The sequence below is a fragment of the Tyto alba genome, unplaced genomic scaffold, assembly GCF_018691265.1.
Source record: "Tyto alba isolate M040663 unplaced genomic scaffold, T.alba_DEE_v4.0 Super-Scaffold_26, whole genome shotgun sequence".
Classification (NCBI taxonomy): domain Eukaryota; kingdom Metazoa; phylum Chordata; class Aves; order Strigiformes; family Tytonidae; genus Tyto; species Tyto alba.
The window spans coordinates 2,921,341-2,941,336 of NW_024881300.1; the positions used below are offsets into that span (position 1 = coordinate 2,921,341).

Consider the following 19,996-nt stretch of genomic DNA (forward strand, 5'->3'; position numbering starts at 1 on the left):
TTTTTACACACTTGGCTAAACATCAATTCCAGTTGGATGTGTCCCTTCCTAGAGCTTTTAGCCTTCCACAGTTTTGCTTAACTCTTTAAAAGACTTGTTTCTAAATTCTGCCACTGACCAGAAGATGCTGTCTTCTTTGACTAAGGCGTTTTTGGAGGATGCCTGCTGCCAAGAAAGCTGAGATGTGCCACAGTGCTTGGTTCTGCTGCCAGCGGTACCGGTAAGCTACGTGCAGAACAATGGGGACAGCTTGGTGCTTCAGTCAAGTATGAAGCTGGGCAGTATGGGCTCGATTCTGAAAAATTACTGGAAAACGTTGCGGTGGGGTGGTTCACTTTGGTATTATGGATGGAAGGCCTCGGCATAGGGTTAGCAAAACGTATGGTTTCTTAAACAGCTGCCAGATGGGGAAAATAAAGCTACCAGGGGAGTGCAAAACAGAACAATTTTTGCATGGGGTAGGGAGGAAGGGGAAGCGCTTGTGGGGAAGCCGGATGCTACAAGAACAGGGAGCAGAGCCCTACGTGTGAGGCCTGGCATTTACCAGCACCCCTTCTCTTCCATCCCTGCGTGCCGGTTCGAGCCGCTTTTTGTTCCGCGCTACCCCGGGAGAGCGCTGGAGCGCAGCCCGGACTCTCCGCTCGCTCCTCCGCCTACGTGCCCGTAGCGATCGGGGCTGCCGAGGGAGAACCCCCTTTTCTCCCGTCCCGCCTCACACAATCCGCCCCCGTTTCTGCCCGGTGCGGCCGGGGCCGTGACTCAGCGCGCTGGGGAGCGTTCCGGTGCGGGGCGGGGGGTTCAGGATCTTCCCTCCCCCGGCCCCGGGGCGGGGCGGCGGCGGCGGGGCGGGCGCTAGGCCGCAGGAGCGCGGCGAGGGGGGAGCGCGGCGGGCCGGGGCCGGGGCCGGGGCCGGGGCGGCGGCGAGGGCTCCGCCATGCCGCTGCTGTTCCTGGAGCGCTTCCCTTGGCCCAGCCTCCGCACCTACACGGCGCTCAGCGCCCTGGCCCTGCTGGGCACCGGCCTCAGCGCCTACCGGGCCCTCAGCCAGGGCCCCGGCGGCGGGGCGGCGGGCACCGAGCCGGCCGGGCCGCGGGCCCTGGACGTCGCGTACTACCTGCTCTCCGACAGCCTCTGCGTCTGGGTGAGCCCTGCGGCCTCGGCCGGTCCCGGGGTGGGGTGGGGGGTCGGCTCGTTGTTGTTGTTTAGAAACGGCTCCCGGAATAAAGAGGGGGGGTCGTGGGGGGCAGGCCGCTTTCCTGCCTTCCCCGGAGGGGGGTGTTGGGCTGCGTTAAAGCCGAGCGCCCCGAAAGTTCAGCTCGGGGCTGTGTGCTCGACCCCCTCTCACCGTGGCGGGTTGGGGGGGGGGGGGGACACACGACACGACTTTGTTGCGGTGCTTCGAGAAGTGCTGCGTGCCCTGCTGAGCTGGAAATCATCGTGAGAGCCCGTCAGGTGTTCAAACCCAAGCTTTACGCGTTTTTTGTTTTGTTTTGTTTTGTTTTTTTTTAAAAAAATAGCACTTGAAGTTCTACAGGTAGGAGGAAGCATTCTTACCATTTAAGAGAAATTTTGTAGGTCTTTGAACCCAAACTCAGCGGCGGTATGTGAATTTTGGCTCAGTAATTTCTGTAGCTGAAGTAAGGGCTCAACAAGGGGATATCAGGAACCTAGCTGAGCTGTCCCTGTTGAACTTTTCATATGGCTGTTAGTCAAAGGGGGTATTAGTTGGACGCCTGCTTTACAACATGCCTGCTTGACTGGGGGGCTGATTTTTGAACATATCAGACACATTCAGCCAGTTGAAACTTGGTCTCAGGACCTTAAATTAAGAGCCCTCAAAGTTTATCTTATGTCCTTTGGAAACGACAGGGTGAGGCTGCTTCATCATCCCCTCCCACCTCCTTTTAGTGTTCTGCATAGGTCAAAAGTTAATTACAAGTGTCTCTGTCAAATGTGAGAAGCAGTTTTCCCAGGGCTGTGTATTCTGTTCCTTGCTGCTTTGCTTTTGAGCAGTTTCGTGAGAAGTTTTTAAGCAGTGTTGTTACAGAAGGGGAGTGTGTGCTGCTCCGTATGTTTTGAGATGTCTGAATCTTGCTCTTGTAACAACAGATGCAAGCTGGAGTTCTCTCATCTGTCTTTTGTTAAACAAAAGTAGCATTTGGGTGATCTGTAAATTTTGTGCCCATGTTTCTCCGTGCTAGATTTGCTAATTGTATAAAACAATTTATTGTGAAGAGGTGGGTTAGTTTGTTGGATGTACTGGTGTATCAAACTGACCATGTTAGTCTTTCTAGAAAAAAAAGTCAAGTGACTTATCAGCTACTGTATGTGTCTTGGAAGAGGCCAGGCTTAAATTTCACTAAAAAAAAAATAACAGGCAACTGATACTGTTCTGTGAACAATGGTAGGTTTTGTTAGACTTGTTCATTCCCCTTTCTTTCTCTCCTCCCCCACCCCCCCCCCCCCCCCTTCTAAATAGGGCAAAAGTATTTGTCGCTGACTGCTTTGTTTCTTTCCAGGTATTAGTGAACACTGCCTGCTGTTTTCTGATGCTGGTTGCTAAGCTAATTCAGTGTATGGTGTTTGGTCCTCTTCGTGTCAGTGAGAGGCAGGTAAGATAGCAGTGCGCTGCCTTGGATGTTGTCATGTTTCATAATTTCTTGGTGTATGACTGATGTGGTTTTCTACATGGAATTGCTGGAGGTACACAAGAAAAGTATATGTTAGAACAACACAAACTTAAATCTTACCATTTGGTTAGCTAGTATATCCACAGCCACAATTATAAGCCCACGGTCAACTTGAAAATCCTACTTCCTTAATGAACTTTGTCACATTTCTTACAAGTGCACCTCATTTCAGAATACTTATAACGTGCTCTTCTCTATTCAGTTTGTGCTTGACAGCATTTCCCCATTGCGTTTCGTAGTTAGTTATCAGCACTGGCAGTCTGAGTTCCTCTTGTATCTTGTTTTCTGCCTTGACTGCTGGAGGAGTGCTTTCCAGCGTCATACGCTGAGTGGTTGGTTTATCTACCCTCACGTTTAAGAGGGGATAGGCAGGCATGTGCCCAGAGAAAGGAGGTAAGCAAGACTGAAAGCTCAGGCTGTTTAGTCCTGCTCTCAGGCTAGATGAGAATGTTTTTAAAAATTCAGCAAGGGAACCATTAAATCCCAGGCTTTTTAAAAACAGGATCCTGCAGAAGATAAAAGCAGCAGCAGTAGTTTGAATAGTATCTGTATATTTTTTTTAAAAAGGCAAATGTATAAATAACTCTGTGTAAATGCAGTAGCAGTGGTTTGAAGTGTGTTCACATATTTAAAAAAATAAACCAATGTGTAAATGCAGTTCTTCAGGAGAAGTCAGACTGTGATGATTTTTGACATGCAGAACTGAGGCACACAAAGCTTTGTTAATAACCATGGATCTTTCAAAGCCCATTATGTTTGTGATTCACACCCTGTAGAGCCTCCAAGTGAAGTTCATTAAAAACAAGCCACTATGAAACTGCATTGGGCCAGATTTTCTTTCCAGTCCGTGTTGACCATAAGTACGTGGAATTTTAACCAGTGATAATTTCCAGGATGTTCTCTACCTTCTTAAAAACTAAAGTAAAAAGCAGTAACAGTGTGGATCCGCTTGCTTTTGGACAGTGGGAGTATACTTCAGTCCTCATGTAAAGGAAAGCTGTTTATTAGTATTGGTGAGCCAAAAATGGCAGCATCATGAAGGAATTCTGGGCCTGTCTTAACTAAACTCCTGGTGATTTCATCGTGTTCTTTAACAAAACATTTTATTTAATAATTTTTTTTATCCCCAACAAGCTGGCTTGCTATCTGCTGCTTGAGACCATATCGTTTCTTTCATATTGCATGTGCGTGGGAATAATTTTTTTTTTCATTGCTCATCCATCTCATTCTCCACTGTAGGCATTGTGCTTTTTAAGAACAGACTTTCTCATCTTTTCTTAATTATCTGTACTTTTTGACAGGTTTTTGGAAGCAAGGTGCTAGGCTATTTGGGCATCTTGTATAACTAACCGTGGCAGTTCTAGGAAAGAGGACTTAGTGTTTGCAGCCCAGTAGCTGCGTTGCTTGGGCGTGGAGAATCAAAGTGAGCTCAAACTTGGTTTGTGCTAAGCAGTATTTTAGAAGTATGGCAGGAAACTACATTGTGTGCTGCATTGCGCAGTTACGCTGTGGTGGTGCAAACGACTAGATAGATACTAAGGACCACTAATATTTTTAATACATTTTTAATTGAGTAAGGGTAACAAATACTATTCAAGATGTATATGCAGCAGGTTTTTGCTAATGTATTGTCGCATTTCTTCTTCCATCTTTTCTCTTCTTTTTCTTTTTCCCTCTTTCTCTCCCCTGGATGTGGATTGTCGGTGCTTTCACTACAGTAACCATATGTCTTATGTTATAGCATCTCAAGGATAAGTTCTGGAATTTCATCTTCTATAAGTTCATCTTCATTTTTGGTGTGCTGAATGTTCAGACAGTGGAAGAAGTGGTGATGTGGTGCCTCTGGTTCTCTGGACTTGTGTTTCTTCATCTTATGGTTCAGCTCTGCAAGGATCGCTTTGAATATGTAAGTTTTGATTAAGGGCTGTCTTTTGGGACATGCGAATTCTGTTTCTGGTTTGGGCACTGGCTCAGTAAGTTACAAACAGATCATTTAGACCCTCTGGTGCTGAACACGTGCACCTCCCAGTAGCTTCAAATACTTGCTTTAAAGTGCATTGTCAATCTTACTCCTTCAGTTTTCCCATGAAACGAATGGAGCTGAAGATACTTATTTTCTTTGATAAATTGCTCCTTATATGTGCCCTGTAATTACTATTACATAACTCCATGAGATGTCTTCATAGCTCTCCCTCGTGAAGAAATCTTGGCAACAGAACAACTCTTAGATTGATGCCCTTTAGCATTGGTCCGTGAAGCCTGTTTCTGTAGATTCTGTCCTCAGGTTTCAAGCTCATTTACACCTACCAAATGTTGACTGCCAATGTCTTTACAATATACAGTGCAACTTTCTCCATAAGCTACATCCCAGTTCTGGTTAATACCAGTAATAAATTCAGTAGAGATGCAGAAAGTGAAGGACTAGGCAAGGAAGAAAGCACTGGAATTTATACAGTAAATCTTGCCCTTTAAACATCTATAATGGACATGCATGTTCCTTAGCTCCTCTGTCCTGGAATAAAAGTTTGAACAGAAGTGAATCCATGAATTTCCTTTTGGTAACTCCATGCTTTGCAATTTTTTATTTTTTTTTTTTCTAATTAATATCCAGTAAGGCCTGCTAACTCACAAGTAGCTAAGCACCAGGCTTGAAACTGGATTGGTTGGGGTTAGGAAAATTGAGGCAGAAGTGAACAACGCAGTTATCTGGTATTTTTAGTGTTGTTCAGAAAGCTGTGAAAGAACAAAGCTCATGTGGGAAGAAATCCTTATATTCCTTCTGCATTCAAAGCATGTATCGTAATTCAGTACTGGGACAAATTGTACTTGTGTAATCTGCCTTGCAGACTCTCGGGGATGTGGAATTGAACCAGATATAAACAAGGAAGAAAAAAACAATTAAAAAACAAAACATGGGAGTTAACTTCATTAGAGCAGAGTGAAGCTTTGGGCAATCGCTTCTTTCCTTGTCCTGTTCTTCCCCTTCCTGCCCTGAAAGTAAGGGGCTGGACCACCTAAATGCTTTGCCTCTTGGGTCATCTTTGGTTTAGCCTAGGTGTAGCCTACCATTAAGGTGGTTGAGAGAATTAATATGCTATGCATGCTGTTGAATGAGACAGCTCTTTTCAGAAGACTCTGTCTAGTAGTCTCTAACTGCAAGTTAAATTTTTGGGGGAGATATCTCTTTCTTCCAGAAGAAAATGACATTGGAAGAACTAGAGGCTGAAAGATAAAAGCTGGACAAATTCAGATCAGCTGTAAGGTGAAAAATTGTCAGAACAATTACTCTCATTGCTCAAAGACTATATATTAAGGTTAGATGTCTTTCTAAAACGCATGTTTGTCCTAGGAAGATGCTATGGATTTGATGCAGAAGCTACCATGTGAGAAAGTGTCCATGGTTTTCTTGCACACGTTAGATCAAATAAATGTAATGATGATCCCTTCTGGCTCTAAAAGCCTGGTGAATGTAAGTGACAGCAAGACGCATGAAACTTTGGGATGGTGTGTGATTTTAGCTTTATTCTCCATCATTTGTTACTACCTTGCGTGGTTGAGGTCATGACATTGGTTTTATTCTAGAAAGCAAAAGGTTTTCCTGAACAAGGAGTTGTTTGGTGAGGTGACTGCGGAAGGCAGGGTGAATGAAGTACTCCTTTAAACATGCTATGTATTGATGTATTTGTGTTGCAGCTTTCCTTTTCTCCTACCACACCCATGAGCAGCCACATCAGAGTGCTCACCCTGCTCGTAGCCATGCTCCTCTCCTGCTGTGGATTAGCAGTTGTCTGCGGTATTATCGGCTACACCCATGGCATGCACACCTTGGCTTTCATGGCAGCGGAGGTGAGACTTCCTTCATACATGTTGTGGTTCCTGCTTTGCTTTTCAGCCCTCACTTGGGGGGTATCTTGGCATGTGGTGGGTGTTTTTTAGTTTCCCCGCGTGGAAGAAACTCCGAAGATGCAAAGAAGCCCTCCCCTGTTTTAGAGTAGATGGGAGATCTGCATTCTTTTTCTCCTCAGAGCTTAAGCCTGCAAAAAAAATCTTTGTCTGAAGAAGAGAATGAGAGGGTAAATCCATAAGGTGATGCTGAAATCAGATGGTAGCCTGTGAAAAAATAATGGTTGTGCTTCATGAGCATTGCAAGAAGGGTTAGTGGAAATGGCTGCTAGAGAGAGGGAGAGAGTGTATGTGAAAGTTCAATGTGCACCTCAGTCTGTTTCTTTGAGGTTGCATTTTCTATTTCATTTCTCCCCAAAAGGAATGAGACTAACATCCTTTCCTTAAGGCATACTCAGGGAATTTGCTTATGTTTGTGTAATGAGTTGTGTGTTTGTGTTCTCCTGAACCCTTTGCAGGGTGGAGTAAACATCAATATGTTTGCGGAGTGAACATCAGTATGTTTTTGATGTTAAGGTGGGTGGTTGTGCTCTGCCTGAGGAGGTGATAATCTTAAACAAAGGGGAGGTAATGAGCGTAATTACAACTAAGTTGTGTTAACACTTCCTTAGTTCAGATAATAAGTAGTATATACAGTTTATTTTTCTTCTCCTGTCTTGATTTCATACTTGGACTTAGTGAGGAGGAAAGAAAAGAGTCAACTGATAGTAGGAGAATATGATGCTGGTCACACCACAGTTCAGTTATTTAACATGTCAATTTACTTTTCCCTAAATATGAGACTATACAAGGCCAGATTTGTAATTACACAGCGGAAGAGTATTGAAGATTTGTCAGTGTCTCTAATAGGTGGGGTCTGGTTGGTCTTGTGTCTCTTATCTTGGCTCAGCAGAAGGACATATCAGCCTTCTACCAGCATGGGGTGGGTTTATCAGGGAGAGTTACAGTGCGGAAGCGTTGCCTCGTTAGCGCTGCGGTTTGAGTTGCAGGATGGGGCCCAGCTATTCATTTCAGTGGGAGCTGTTCTGTCTGCTTATTAACAAAGGAGTGGCTCACTCAGCACACGTGCGTGGTCCTCAGCCAAGCCGTGGGTCCGGCAGCCCGCTGGGCGGCTGCTGTGCGGCACAGGAGGTCTCTGGGGAGCGTATGGGAAAGGGCCTCCTACCTTTCCTTGCAGCCGCTGGTGCTCGACGTTCCTGAGCTGAGGGTTGCACAAGCCTGTTGGGTTTGATAGCCTCAGGTGGACTCTGGAAAGTTGTCTGATCATTTATTGAACTCGTTTATACTTTGGCCTCCACAATATCCAAAGGCAACAAATTCCACATTTAACTCCGGTTTGTGTACACAAAAAATCTCTTTCAGTTGTTCTGAATCTTCTGTCTGATAATGTCCTTGGCTATCATCTAGTACATGTGGTGAAAAACTGCAAAGAATCATTCCCTGTTCACTCTTTATACCATTTGTGATTTTCTAGACCTTTCTCTTGTTCCACTTCTGACTTTCTTTCCAAGCAAAAGAATTCTAGTCCATTTAATCTTTCCTCACATTAAATTGTCTAATAGCTTGCCCTTTCATGAGTATTTTAAATATGCACTGTATGGATTAGGTGACCATGAGTAGCTTCCTTGATTTTAATACTCAGCACTCATGTAAGTGGAATAAAACATTTAGGTTTCTTTCTGTGAAGGTACAAGCAGTGACACCTCGTGGCAGTCCTCAGGTTCTCAGCAAAAAGCATTAAATCTTGCAGACTAAAATGTTTTCCTGGTGATGGCTCATGTGATGCTGTTCAAGAGGGACACTGCCAAGTGTATTCCATTAGTGTGTATTTAATTACATTGAGTTACATTAAGCTATTCATCTCTCTCCTGACTCTGCAAACATTGATTTAGCTTGATGCCTCAGGGTTTTCAATAAAGCAATATAGATGTTTTTCTCTGGTTTTAGTTTGGCTTCTGCTTGTTCTGTGTTGTTTGTCAGCATTTTCTTTCCTGCAAAGGGTGGATGTGAAATGTGCAAATGCCCAGAGAGGGTTGAATAAGCACAGTCTGTATTTTTGAGTAAACATTCAGCTTTTTTTGCCTTAACAGATGATATTCGAGAATTATGGTATAGCAAGTGATGTCCAGTCTGTCTGTGTTTGCACCTTTTTTATTGTAAGAAAGAATTACTCCATTCCTATAGCAGTTGTCCTCTGATCCTGTTTCATACATCTCAGTTAAAGCCATGTAGTGGTAGTGATATTCAAATCTTAGAATTGTACCTTACAGATATAGTATATTTTCCTGTATAGTTTCTCATGCTGCATCCGTTATCTTAGGGTTTGAGTGCCTTCCAGTCGTGTGCTAACCTACATGACTAGTATCTGCCTGTACCGTGGAGCCCGTGGGGGATAAGCAGTTGGTTTTGAGCGGAGCAAGAGGTCTCTAGGTATCTGTGCTGAAAATGGCCTCCCGTACATTAGCACCTCAAAGTACAGAGTTGTGTAACTCGCGATGCAATGTTGCACTTTCTGCAACATACCTCTCGCGTCAGAATGTGTCAGAACGCTGAAGTGCATTTCTGGAAACAGTTGAGGAACAAGAGACCAGTGCCTTGAGCAAATCTGCACTAGCTCGTCCTTTTAATTTTGATGCTCTTGCTGCCTCGGCACTAACTAGTATAAATCACGTCTTGGCAACGTTAACTTCTTAGAAGTTGCAAAGACTAGACTCCAGATTTCTACCTGACAGATACTTTCCTTACCAGAGACTTTATGCCACGTATACTGGTTTTGACAAAAGTTTGTGCTCAATGGCATATCCATCCAGCAGCTCAGATGTTCTTTTTGTTCTATCACTTGCATGGTTAGAATTTGGATGTGTTTACTTCTGTAGCCTGCCCAAATTTTCTCCATAGTCAAAAACCTGATGTGGACAAGGTGTGGTCTCTTTCTGGTACCCACAGGAGGCAGAAGAGGGTCTCGTAATGTGCCTTGCAGGAGCAGCTAGTGTGCTAATCTAACATTTTTGTGAAAGGTGTTTGTGATGAGACCAGCACACTGTGCTAGGTGACTTGCTGTTACCTTCTTGGCCTTTGGTGTTACTTGAATGATGTGTGCATCTTATTCTGAAGCCCTTATTTGCATAAATGATTGCACTGGTGTTTAAATAGTCACAGGAACACTTATTTTAAAGCCAAGTAGTAAATAGTTGGCAGGTGTGTTGGATATTACTAAGGGTTAAATATGCATAGAAGCATTTTAAGAATGCTTTTTATGGATGGAAAAAATTATCCAAACTGACTGTTTTGTTGCTATATTGGGAAGTCAGTGGTTTTGATAGTTCTTCTGTACTGTTTTTAATACTTATGCTGAAGGCATGCCATCAGACCGGTTTTACAGAAATGGTTTCAGTTGCTTATTATAAATCCCCTGCATCTTGGTGTCAGCTGGCCCCTGCTAACTGCAGGGTAGTGTAGGCAGTCTCTGAAGGGGATTCATCCTGTCTCATTTTCTTTCACTGGGAGGATACAGGGAAGGGACAGGGCACTCTGGGTCTGACAGGTTGGAGAGAGGTGATGGGGCCACCTTTCTTAGATGATAAGAGCCCCTGGAAGTGTGGTTAGGTATGCTGGAAACAGTTCTTTCCGATGACACTTCTTTACACTTCTAATCTACTTACACTTTCTGATATACTCATTTTTTTCCTCTGTACTTAGACTAGAGAGATAAAAATGATTAAAGAGAGAAGTTACTTCTACAGCGTTCACATCTCAGCAAAGGGGGGAAATTATTTGAAAGTGTTTCCATGGTTCTTCCTCAAATTCCTGCTGCCGTTCGGTTCTTCAGATTTTTCTTGAGCAGTGGGATGAGGAGACATGGTTGGTGGGATTGTGGTCTTGACATTTACTGAGTGATAAAAATTGAAAAAGATAGTATGTCCTCTGTAGTGGGGGAAAAAAGTGAAACTTAACAGCAGTGATGCTAGTGGCTGCTCCAAGAGCACTGTGTGTTTGAAAACAATTTCTTCCATATTTATTTCTAAGCTTCGTGTTTATCACAGGTACATTGTGCACACAATCATCGTGAGTGACCGTTGGTTCACAGGAACTTGTTAAGCTGTAATAAATGCATTTTGTGTTTTAGTGCTTTAGCTCCTGCCTCTGGAGCAATGTACCTGCCAGAATGTTGTTAACATATCTTTTTTTTTGTTTCCTTCTCCCTCACTCCTTACCTCTTCTGCAGTCTCTGCTTGTGACAGTCAGAACTGCTCATGTGATTTTACGGTGAGTAGGTTATGTTTTGCAGGATGGTTGTTGGAGAAGGTAGTGCATATACCATGTTCATTTTAAGAGGTGTATGTAATTACTTTGTCAAATTGTAGATACATGTTTGGAGATGGGCAAAGATGATTAACTTTAACCTTACCTCAGAGACACCTCATGTGCTGAAAAACGTGGGGCTGTAGTTACTATAATCCCAAGACTGGCTTTCGGTACGTGCAGGAGTTTTTAGCAAACACTACATCTTCTCTGTCAGCTGGTGGTATCTGTAATGCCAGCGTGGGCTAAGCATTAATTGCTTTTTGCCTTTTTAAAATGTTGCTGTTAGAAACCAGTAGCATTAAAAAAGAAGTTCCCCATGAAAGCACAGAGTGTGGGCACTGTGCTTAGGAAGGGCAAAGAATCCATATCCAGAAGTTGGTTGAAAATTGAATAAAATAGTTTGAATGCTAGAGATGCTATTTAACAAAAGAGATGGAATAATGTTAATTTCCCTGCTCTTGCAGATATGTAATTCATCTCTGGGATCTCAACCATGAAGGAACGTGGGAGGGCAAAGGCACTTACGTCTACTACACAGATTTTGTCATGGAGTTAACCTTGCTTTCACTGGACTTGATGCATCATATACATATGCTGGTATGAAATACTGAATATAATGTGGAGCAAATAGACTGGCCTTAAAATAAAGGGTACTGGGTATACATATGTTATATATTTTTTTGCTTTGCTTATTTTACGAGCCAAATATTACAGAGAAGTTATGTTAATAAAGAGGAAAATGTAGTGTGGCAGGTTCTGACATTCTTTCCTCCTGTATAATTGGAGTCCTCACAAATAACTTTGTTATGGAGTATTAACTACTGTGTAATTATCTGTTTAATAGGTGTTTAATTAGCTTTGTTATTGAGTAGTATCAGATTGAATTATTTTCATTGGCAGCAGGGACATTAAGCTGAACAGGACTGAATGCAGTTTATCCTTATTATAAATGCTGTGCTGCTTAAGTTGTAATGAGTAGTAAGTAATACCCGTGAACATGTGTGGTTAGTCTGAATGGTCTCAACAAAATAAATCTTTCAGTGCTGTTTTCTCAATTTATTTTTCTCTGAAGACCCGATGCAGTTTCTTGTGGTGGCCTCTTGTTTCCCACGGTGTTTGTTTCTAATCACCATTCTGTTTTTTTTCCAAAGCTGTTTGGCAATATTTGGTTGTCAATGGCGAGCCTGGTGATTTTTATGCAGCTGCGCTACCTGTTTCACGAGGTTCAACGAAGAATTCGGCGGCACAAGAACTACCTGCGTGTGGTTGGAAACATGGAAGCTCGGTGAGCCTCTTAATTGCTCTGGGATCTTGATGTGAATCTTGGAGAGAGGATCCTGATGAAGAAGTTGGGATTCTTTTACGTTCCATTGATACACAGTGGCAGGGTGTAAGCTGGAGAGATGCAGTCTTGCAAATTTGGCTCTTAAGTCTTTACACTTAGAGTATTTTTTAATGTTTTCTTTGTTGCTGGGGACACCCTTTCTGCTTATAACAGTTACGTAGGATTGACTTTTATACTAGCAGTATTACTGGTAATGTATTACTGGCAACAAGTGAACTCCCCTGTTCAGTATTTCTTCTCCTGTATTCTCTTGTATACTACCCTGGTGGGGTGACACAAGCTCTGCAGAGCTGTGTCTTTCAGTCATCAGATACTTGCTTTGGCTGTGATAGAAGTAAATGCCCTTAATTTCATTAGACCATACTATTCAGGTACTGCCTGAAATGAAATCGAAATATTAATCAAAACCTGCACAGCTTTAGGTATGTATCTATTAAACCTGAAGCCAACTCTAAACAGACTCTGCAATTGTAGTGGAGCTCAGAGCACTTTGGGGTTACTTTAGTCCATCCCCCCTGTAGCGAGGCAACGTAGAGAAATTGAGAGGCCTGCTAAAACCTAGTATTGTGCCAGATAGTACTGCATCTCTGATCCAGTGTTTTCATAACTCAGCTATGTCCTTAATAATTAACAGGGAGTTTTACTCTTTCTGTCCATTGCTGTACCGTTTTCATTGTGGACTTCAGTGGGTTTGACTGGCTGTGGTGCCTGCTGCTGCAGTCCAGATGGAGGCAACTGACTTCTCTAGAAATTCCTGAGGTTTTCTTTGTGAAAAGTCATTTAACAGCTGTAATATCAGGTTAAGAGCTGCATACTAAAGTTAATACACAGTTTCTTTTCAGTAAGATGCAGCCGCTAAAGCTTTAAGCTGCTCACAAAGCTGTTTGAGTTGCAAGTGCCTCAGACTTATTGTCTGAGTGACTTAATGTGTTTTTATCATTCTGATTGTTCTGGAAGAGTCACATTCTAGCTTCCTCCTGGAGCTGCCAGCATCAGGACGCTCCCTGTCTTTGTGTAGTTGTTCTTCAGGTATATTCCACATCAGGAGTACTGTGAAATGTTGTTGCACCACTCATCTCTCTCTTGTCTGTGCTTGGGTACTTTGTACTAGCTGATTGCATGGTGCTGTTGTTTAAAAAATAAAAAAAAAAGATGAAAGACAAATGGGGTTTGGTAAAATCTGAGGCCAAAATTAGTCAGACCATAAATTTTTGTGATTCCAGGAAGACATCCTGATGGGTACAGCTATTAAAACTCTCTTAGAAAAATGACATAAACCAAATCTATACAGATTATAACTTGAGATTCTCAACCTAATGATCATACTTCTTGGAAGACACTAAGTCAAAGCTTTTTGCACTTAGGTTGTATGCAGAGATGTGTGAAAATACGTGCCTATAAGAAGGTGTGGGAGGGATATATATGTGTGTGTAAGTGTGTGTCTTCCTTTGCAGTGTGAATCTGAGTTATGGAAAAAAATAGCAAACCTGCTGGCACGCATCTCCCAAGGAAAAGTTAACGTGGAGGATAAGGTTTTCTCAGTGCAGGATTCTCTAGACAGAAGGCCAGGCAGAGCTGGTGTAGTTACTACTTTTGTCTCTTCCTTTTTCTTCTTTGTAGGTTTGCAGTTGCAACACCAGAGGAGCTAGCAGCCAATAATGATGACTGTGCCATTTGCTGGGACTCCATGCAATCCGCACGTAAACTCCCCTGCGGCCATCTCTTCCACAAGTACGTTTCTGGGGCTGGGGAGGATGCACCTGACTTCAGAAAGGAAGGGATATATGGGCATGTCTGAATGTCACGGCAGGATGACAAATAATGGCCTACCAGCAAAGCTGTGAATGTTTACTGCCTGGGTCATCTTGGTCTGCTTCCAACAACAAAGTACAAGTCATGTTCACTTCAGTCATCTTGGTCTGCTTCCAACAACAAAGTACAAGTCATGTTCACTTCAGTCATTTTCATGTTTGAGTTGTTTCCTCTGGTGCATTTTTTTTCACCCCAAACCAAGAGTATGCATCTTGTCAACTAATGGGTTGATAGCGTTGAGTTATGGGATCTCAACTGCAAGTCTGTCCCCTGCCTTGCTGTGTAACTGCTTGGTAAAACACACTCTTTTCCCCCTTACTTTATCCTATGCATCACCTCTTCCATGAGGACGTGTTGATTTTCAGGTGAGGAAGGAAAATTTGAGTTAGATCCTTAAGTACCTTTCAGATATCAGCTTTAAAGAGAAAACGGGGAATTTTTTTTATATAGTGCATCCTTGCATGGTGATGAGTCCTCCAGGAGAGTTGTGGAGGCCAGGTCTGATTATGTGATTTCATGGGAAGATGAGTCAGTCAGGGCTGTAAAAGAGGTTAATCAAATCAGCTGAAGAGGTCCCTAAGCAGGTGGTGGTTGGAACTGGGAGGCTTTTGGCCAAAGGAACTGTCTCTATAGAGTTCCTTACACTCAGTAGTGAACAGCAGCAGATGCTTGTGGAGACAGTGTGCTGAGCTAGATGTGCCTTTTCTTAGATCTTTTGTAGCAGTGCTTAAATTTTTACGCTTGTACTTAAAAAGGAAAGGAGATACGGTGATTGCATCAGGCGTTTCTGGAGTGCTGTGTGATTAACATGCATGGTCAGTTAAATTGTCCCTGTGGTGTCATATGAGCAAGTTACTTTCTGCAAATAGCTTTTTACTTTTCTGGTAACTGTCAAACCCAAGTTTATAATCTGTGTGCTAATTTGTTGTCATTTATGACAGACCTTGCCATAAATATTTATCTGTGTTCCAAGAAGTCTCTAATGAGATAATGTACCTCCGTAGCAGACACTCCTCTTCCAGTGCTACTGAATCATATGAATATTTAATCACCTACTGAGCACTTGAGAAGCTCAGGGTCGTCTCTTCAGAAAGTTGTTTTCTCTGTATCTAAAAGGGTCCTTTTGGATTTTTTTTTTTTTTACTGATGTTAAGATACACTTACCTCCTTGGTGCATTTGAGGGAACATGGTACAGTGGATGCCTTGCACTTACATATAAAACCAGATGTAAGTAATAACCCTGTTTACAACCTAGGAATGATTTCTTTCATAAAAGCCTGGTGATTTTGCTAAACATTGTGTCCACTCTCAATTACATGGGATTTTTTTTCATAGCCATTTATTTGGAGTGAAAGAGAAGATGGCAGGGAAGATTCACATTGCTGAGGTCAACTCTGTGCCTAAACATTAAGGAAGTTTAATGGGAGCAGGTGATCGTTTCAAGCTCTGCTGAAACTTCCTCCTTTATCTTTTAGGAAGCAGTCAACTTCAAGAGAGTTGCTGCTCTGAAATGTTGCTGACCTTTAGCTGTTAGTCATCCTTCCACTGAGGTGCTGCAGGTGACTGAGCCCTTCTGCCTGTGCGGAACCAAACGGGTATAAGCACGGCTGGCTTAGTTGCAGGCCCTGATGCAGGCTGAAGGGGCTGCGTGTCCGTTCCAGCATCGCAGTGGTTGAGCAGCAGCAGCATGGTGGGGGCTTGTGAAACACCCGGAGTGACTCAAGCGACCTTTTGAGTACAACTCCAGCAGAGGTTTGAGTTCGCTGTGCGCGGGGTGGTTTTGCTGCAGTAACAGAGGTGGAGTGGGACAGCATCGGCAGCGCTAACGCGCTGGCTGTGCTGGTGACCAAGGTGGTGGGAGATGGTAGATTTTTATTATAGTGCTTTGGTTGTTTCTGGGAAACCCATCACTAATTTCAGAACACGGCGAATCCCTCCGTTTAAATACGATAAACCACTTTGGCAGTATGTCTGTACGCTACAGCCTCAGGAATTGTGCAGAGTGCTTGTGTCCTTGACTTTGCCATAGTCCTGCAGTTGGGGTTTTTTCCTTGCTCTGTCAGCCCAAACCTGTGATCTGTGCCTTTAACTCCACTTGCAACTAAACAATTTGGGAAACAGGTTTCTGTGACCTTTTTGTATGTCTCTACCTTTCTAAAGTGTTCTGAGAGCTTCTGCTGGAAAAAGCCCCCACCCTGCAAGTGTGTAATATTGAGATGTGTTCAGTTCTGCGAAATTCAGTTCTTCGATACTGGAAATTATGTTTAACATGCCAACAAATACCGCAACTGGGTCATATCAGTCTCAGTCAAAAAGTAGGCACAGCTCCGAGTGTTTAAACCTGCATTTCAAACACTTCTCACTTTCTTCAAGACAGCAAATGGTTCAGAATTAAGTAAACATTGTACATGTAACAGCACTGGTTAATATTAACAAATCTGTTTAGAGAGTCCCAAGAGTGGTACTCCACTTTAGTGATGATTTGGGGATTGATATTTTTGAAAAGATACTTGAAAAACTTTGGAGATGCCATTGCTGCATTACACTGGCAGAACGGTTATGAAAATATGTCAGAATATTTTAAATACTTGTCCAGTTGTTTTTTGTCCTTTTTGAGTTGGGGATGGTGAGAGAAGGTAAATGCTTTGTTTTTCCTTCCTGGCAAAACTTGCTTGTTCTGATCCAGAGGGACAACAGACTTGGAGAGTGTTTTAAGTTTGTGATAAATCTGCATGCTTGTTTATAAAAAGTGAGGACTTCAGGATTTTCAGCTGAAAGAAATAAGAAACCTATGCCAGAGTCATTAGGAGCTCCTCAAGGGTATCTCACAAATTATCTCTGAGCACTCTGTGTTTATTTGTTGATGTTCTGTACAGAATATGCTACAGCTGCTTGATGTACTCATGATACCGATGTCTTGGAAAAACGCTGCGAGCTCACCATAATATTACTGTTTTTCTGTCAGCTCATGTCTGCGGTCCTGGCTGGAACAAGATACATCTTGCCCCACCTGCAGAATGTCTCTTAATATCACTGACAGCCATCATGTGAGGGAGGATCACCAAAGGGAAAATCTGGATGAGAACCTGGTCCCCGTGGCCGTAGCAGAAGGCAGACCACGCTTGAACCAGCACAATCACTTCTTCCATTTTGACGGTGAGCTAAGCAGCTTCAACACCCGATGCTGCTGCCCAAATAAATGAAGGGAACAGCCTTCTGGGGAGGAGCGTTCCATCTGTGCTTCAGTTGACACCTAAGCCGTGCTTCTGCTCGTGTTTGTTGAACGTGTATATGTTTCTTAAGGTTCTTTGCAAGAGCTCAGATGCGTGTCTCTGAGGTTGTCCAGAGGTACAGAGATTTCTTGAAAGACTTTGGACAAGTGCTCCCTTGATTTGTTGTGGTTAGCAGCTTTAATACTGGCATTTATTCATTGCGTGCCGTGTCAGTGAGCAGAATGGGAAATTCACGTGTCTGTCTTTGTTACCAGGCGGTGGTTAATCGGTGACAGTCAAAGAGGTAAAAAACCTCTGTGGTGCAGTCTAAAAGTTGCTCTTTCCCCTATTCCCTAGCTAATGTGAGCTTGTCAAAAGTCCATTTGCTGTTCAATTTACAGGAAACTTGCAATGCTTGGTTAGGTGCAGAAATCTGCAGAAGCTTATTCTTAGAAGGAATCTTGTAACCAGGAGAGTTTTATATGTTGGTTTCTTATTTTTTCACTGGTGTGTACTCACAAAGCAGATGTGATTTCAGAGCAGGATGAGTTTGTGTGTGCAGACAAACTTGTCTGAAAGAGACAATTTTGTAATTTTTGTAATTTTTTTTATAATTGTGGTATTGGTGTGTGCTTGTCTTCCACGGTTTCCCAGGTTTTTGATGGCAGTCTTGTTTCAGTGGGTTTCACTAGTGCAGATACTCAGCTTTGGGCTCTGTCCTTGTGGGGCTCCCATGATGTAGCTGTGGTGCTGCAGACTTACATAATGACCCATTCTTCATCTGTGCTGGCTTTGCTATCCTTGGAGATTGTGGGAGGAGAATAATGGGCAGAGAAGGGTCAGATATTTCTAGGTACACTGAGACTAGCTGATAGCTTCTTGCATGACTCCCACTTTTGGGGTGCTTTAGGTCTCCAAAGGGCTTTTATATTTAGAATACCACTCTGTTTTTTTGATAGCTGTCCTCCCCAGTGCTCTGATATGGCTTGGAGACCTGCAAAAATTGCTGTGGAGATAGAAGGAGAAGTGGCATAGAGCAAACCCAGTGTTTATTTAAATGGAAATTCAGGAGGAGGAGGGAGCCAGCTGTGTGTCCTATGCTGAACCTAAGCACATAATTGCAGCAGTCACTTTGTTCAGTTACCCTGTGTCCCTTCGTAGTAGTATTTGCTCAGTGATGCCAGCCAGGTAGAGCTGACCCATTTGGGGACCAGATTCAGCCTGTTTAGAAGCTGGCCTGTTTTTCCTAAAATTGTTGGAGTTATTAATGTATTCCAGAAATGGATTTGGCTCTGGATTATTTTAATTTTCCCTTCACTGGGAACATTGAAACAAAACCAGAATGTGTTGTTTTCTTGATCCTCTTCTGTCCCTCAGATTGCTAAGCTGCTATGACAGCATGTTTGAAGAGAGTATTGGCAGGTACTGATTTACTCCAGCCATTCACGTTTGTGAGACCTTAGGGATGGATTGCACTGCAGAACTCCCCATATGTACCTTGTGGAAATACAAAGACTTGTGTTAAACACGTGTAGAAGTACCTCTCCTGCTGAGAACACCATATTCTTGCTTGACTTTCACGGTGATTTCTTATTCTTAGGCTCTCGAATTGCCAGCTGGCTGCCTAGTTTTTCAGTAGAAGTGATGCATACTACCAACATCCTCGGTATCGCACAAGCCAGCAACTCCCAGCTTAATGCTATGGTAAGACTGCTTTAATAGTTTGCACCTCAGCTTTCCTGTTTGTGTTGGAGGGGGAAAAGAGGTACATGGAGGTAGAGGACGTAAGGGGGAAAGAAGTCAAACCACTGTTTAGATGCTGGGTGAAAGCTGTATTTTTGAGTGAGAGAAGCTTTTTTTAGTAAAGTTAGGGCTATGTGTTGGTTCAAATGTGCAAACATAAAAGAACAGGTCTAGAGGTAGGTAAATGAGGGAGGGAAACTACATGTACTTTCTGTGTAGATAGGCAGACCTTTTCTCAGCTTGCTTAGTGCAACTTCTGTAGCTTTGTTTCCAGTACTTCACTCGCAGCTTGCAGTAGCAAAGGGTGTGAGTGTCTAACCAGAGAATGTAACTGTTGGTCAAGTGGTAACTGATCAAACTCATTCCATAGCTTTTGATTTTTTTTTTAAGTATTTATTTTTAATAGCACTAAGCTCCAAGATAGCTGTTTCTATTTAACTGTCTTGTGTGTGTGAGATGCGGCTCTCTTGTAGCACAGTCAACTCTTGCTGATTCATGATGATGATAGGAGTGTTGAGGATGAAATCCCAGGTTTGTTGACTTCATACATAAACGCTCTAATACAGTACAGAAAGAGAAGGATACGGCCTCACGAAACACACTTAGTTCATTTAGTTTGAGGAGTGCTGTTTCCTTTGAGTTCTTAAAACTGTGTGCTATAGCATGTTAATAAATGTTCAGTGAGGTATCCCGTGGAAGTGATGGTGTTTTCTGGAAGTGAGATATCTCCGTAGCTTTCACTACTGTTTAAGCCTCAACGAGATAAGGCCACAGTTTTTAGGGGGTTTGAGGAAGGGTGAGCAGAAGCGGTAAGGTGTCGGCAGATGTTTTACTAGGTAAATATGCAGGAGGTCTCCATCTAAGGTCAGTTACATTTGTCTTTTACTGCACACAGTGACACACATGGGTTCTTGTTGAGAATGAGTAATGATCTCTTAGCATTGTGTATTATTAAAAGTACAGTAGCAACTTATATTAAAATGCC

The 19,996-nt window shown here is 43.0% G+C and overlaps 1 protein-coding gene across 3 annotated transcripts in view; it reads left to right on the forward strand.

Moving 5' to 3' along the window:
* The first annotated feature begins 851 nt into the window (after positions 1 to 851).
* The window catches only part of AMFR (autocrine motility factor receptor), a 35,445-nt gene continuing 16,300 nt past the window's right edge, over positions 852 to 19,996 (forward strand). For all 3 annotated transcript variants that reach the window (XM_042797794.1, XM_032998215.2, XM_032998221.2), the window contains exons 1-10: positions 852 to 1,141; positions 2,520 to 2,612; positions 4,432 to 4,596; positions 6,384 to 6,536; positions 10,819 to 10,859; positions 11,363 to 11,495; positions 12,050 to 12,183; positions 13,864 to 13,974; positions 17,022 to 17,212; positions 18,869 to 18,972. In XM_042797794.1, the coding sequence (XP_042653728.1) occupies positions 935 to 1,141; positions 2,520 to 2,612; positions 4,432 to 4,596; positions 6,384 to 6,536; positions 10,819 to 10,859; positions 11,363 to 11,495; positions 12,050 to 12,183; positions 13,864 to 13,974; positions 17,022 to 17,212; positions 18,869 to 18,972 (1,332 nt within the window). In that variant the 5' untranslated portion in view covers positions 852 to 934. The remainder of the gene's footprint in view (positions 1,142 to 2,519; positions 2,613 to 4,431; positions 4,597 to 6,383; positions 6,537 to 10,818; positions 10,860 to 11,362; positions 11,496 to 12,049; positions 12,184 to 13,863; positions 13,975 to 17,021; positions 17,213 to 18,868; positions 18,973 to 19,996) is intronic.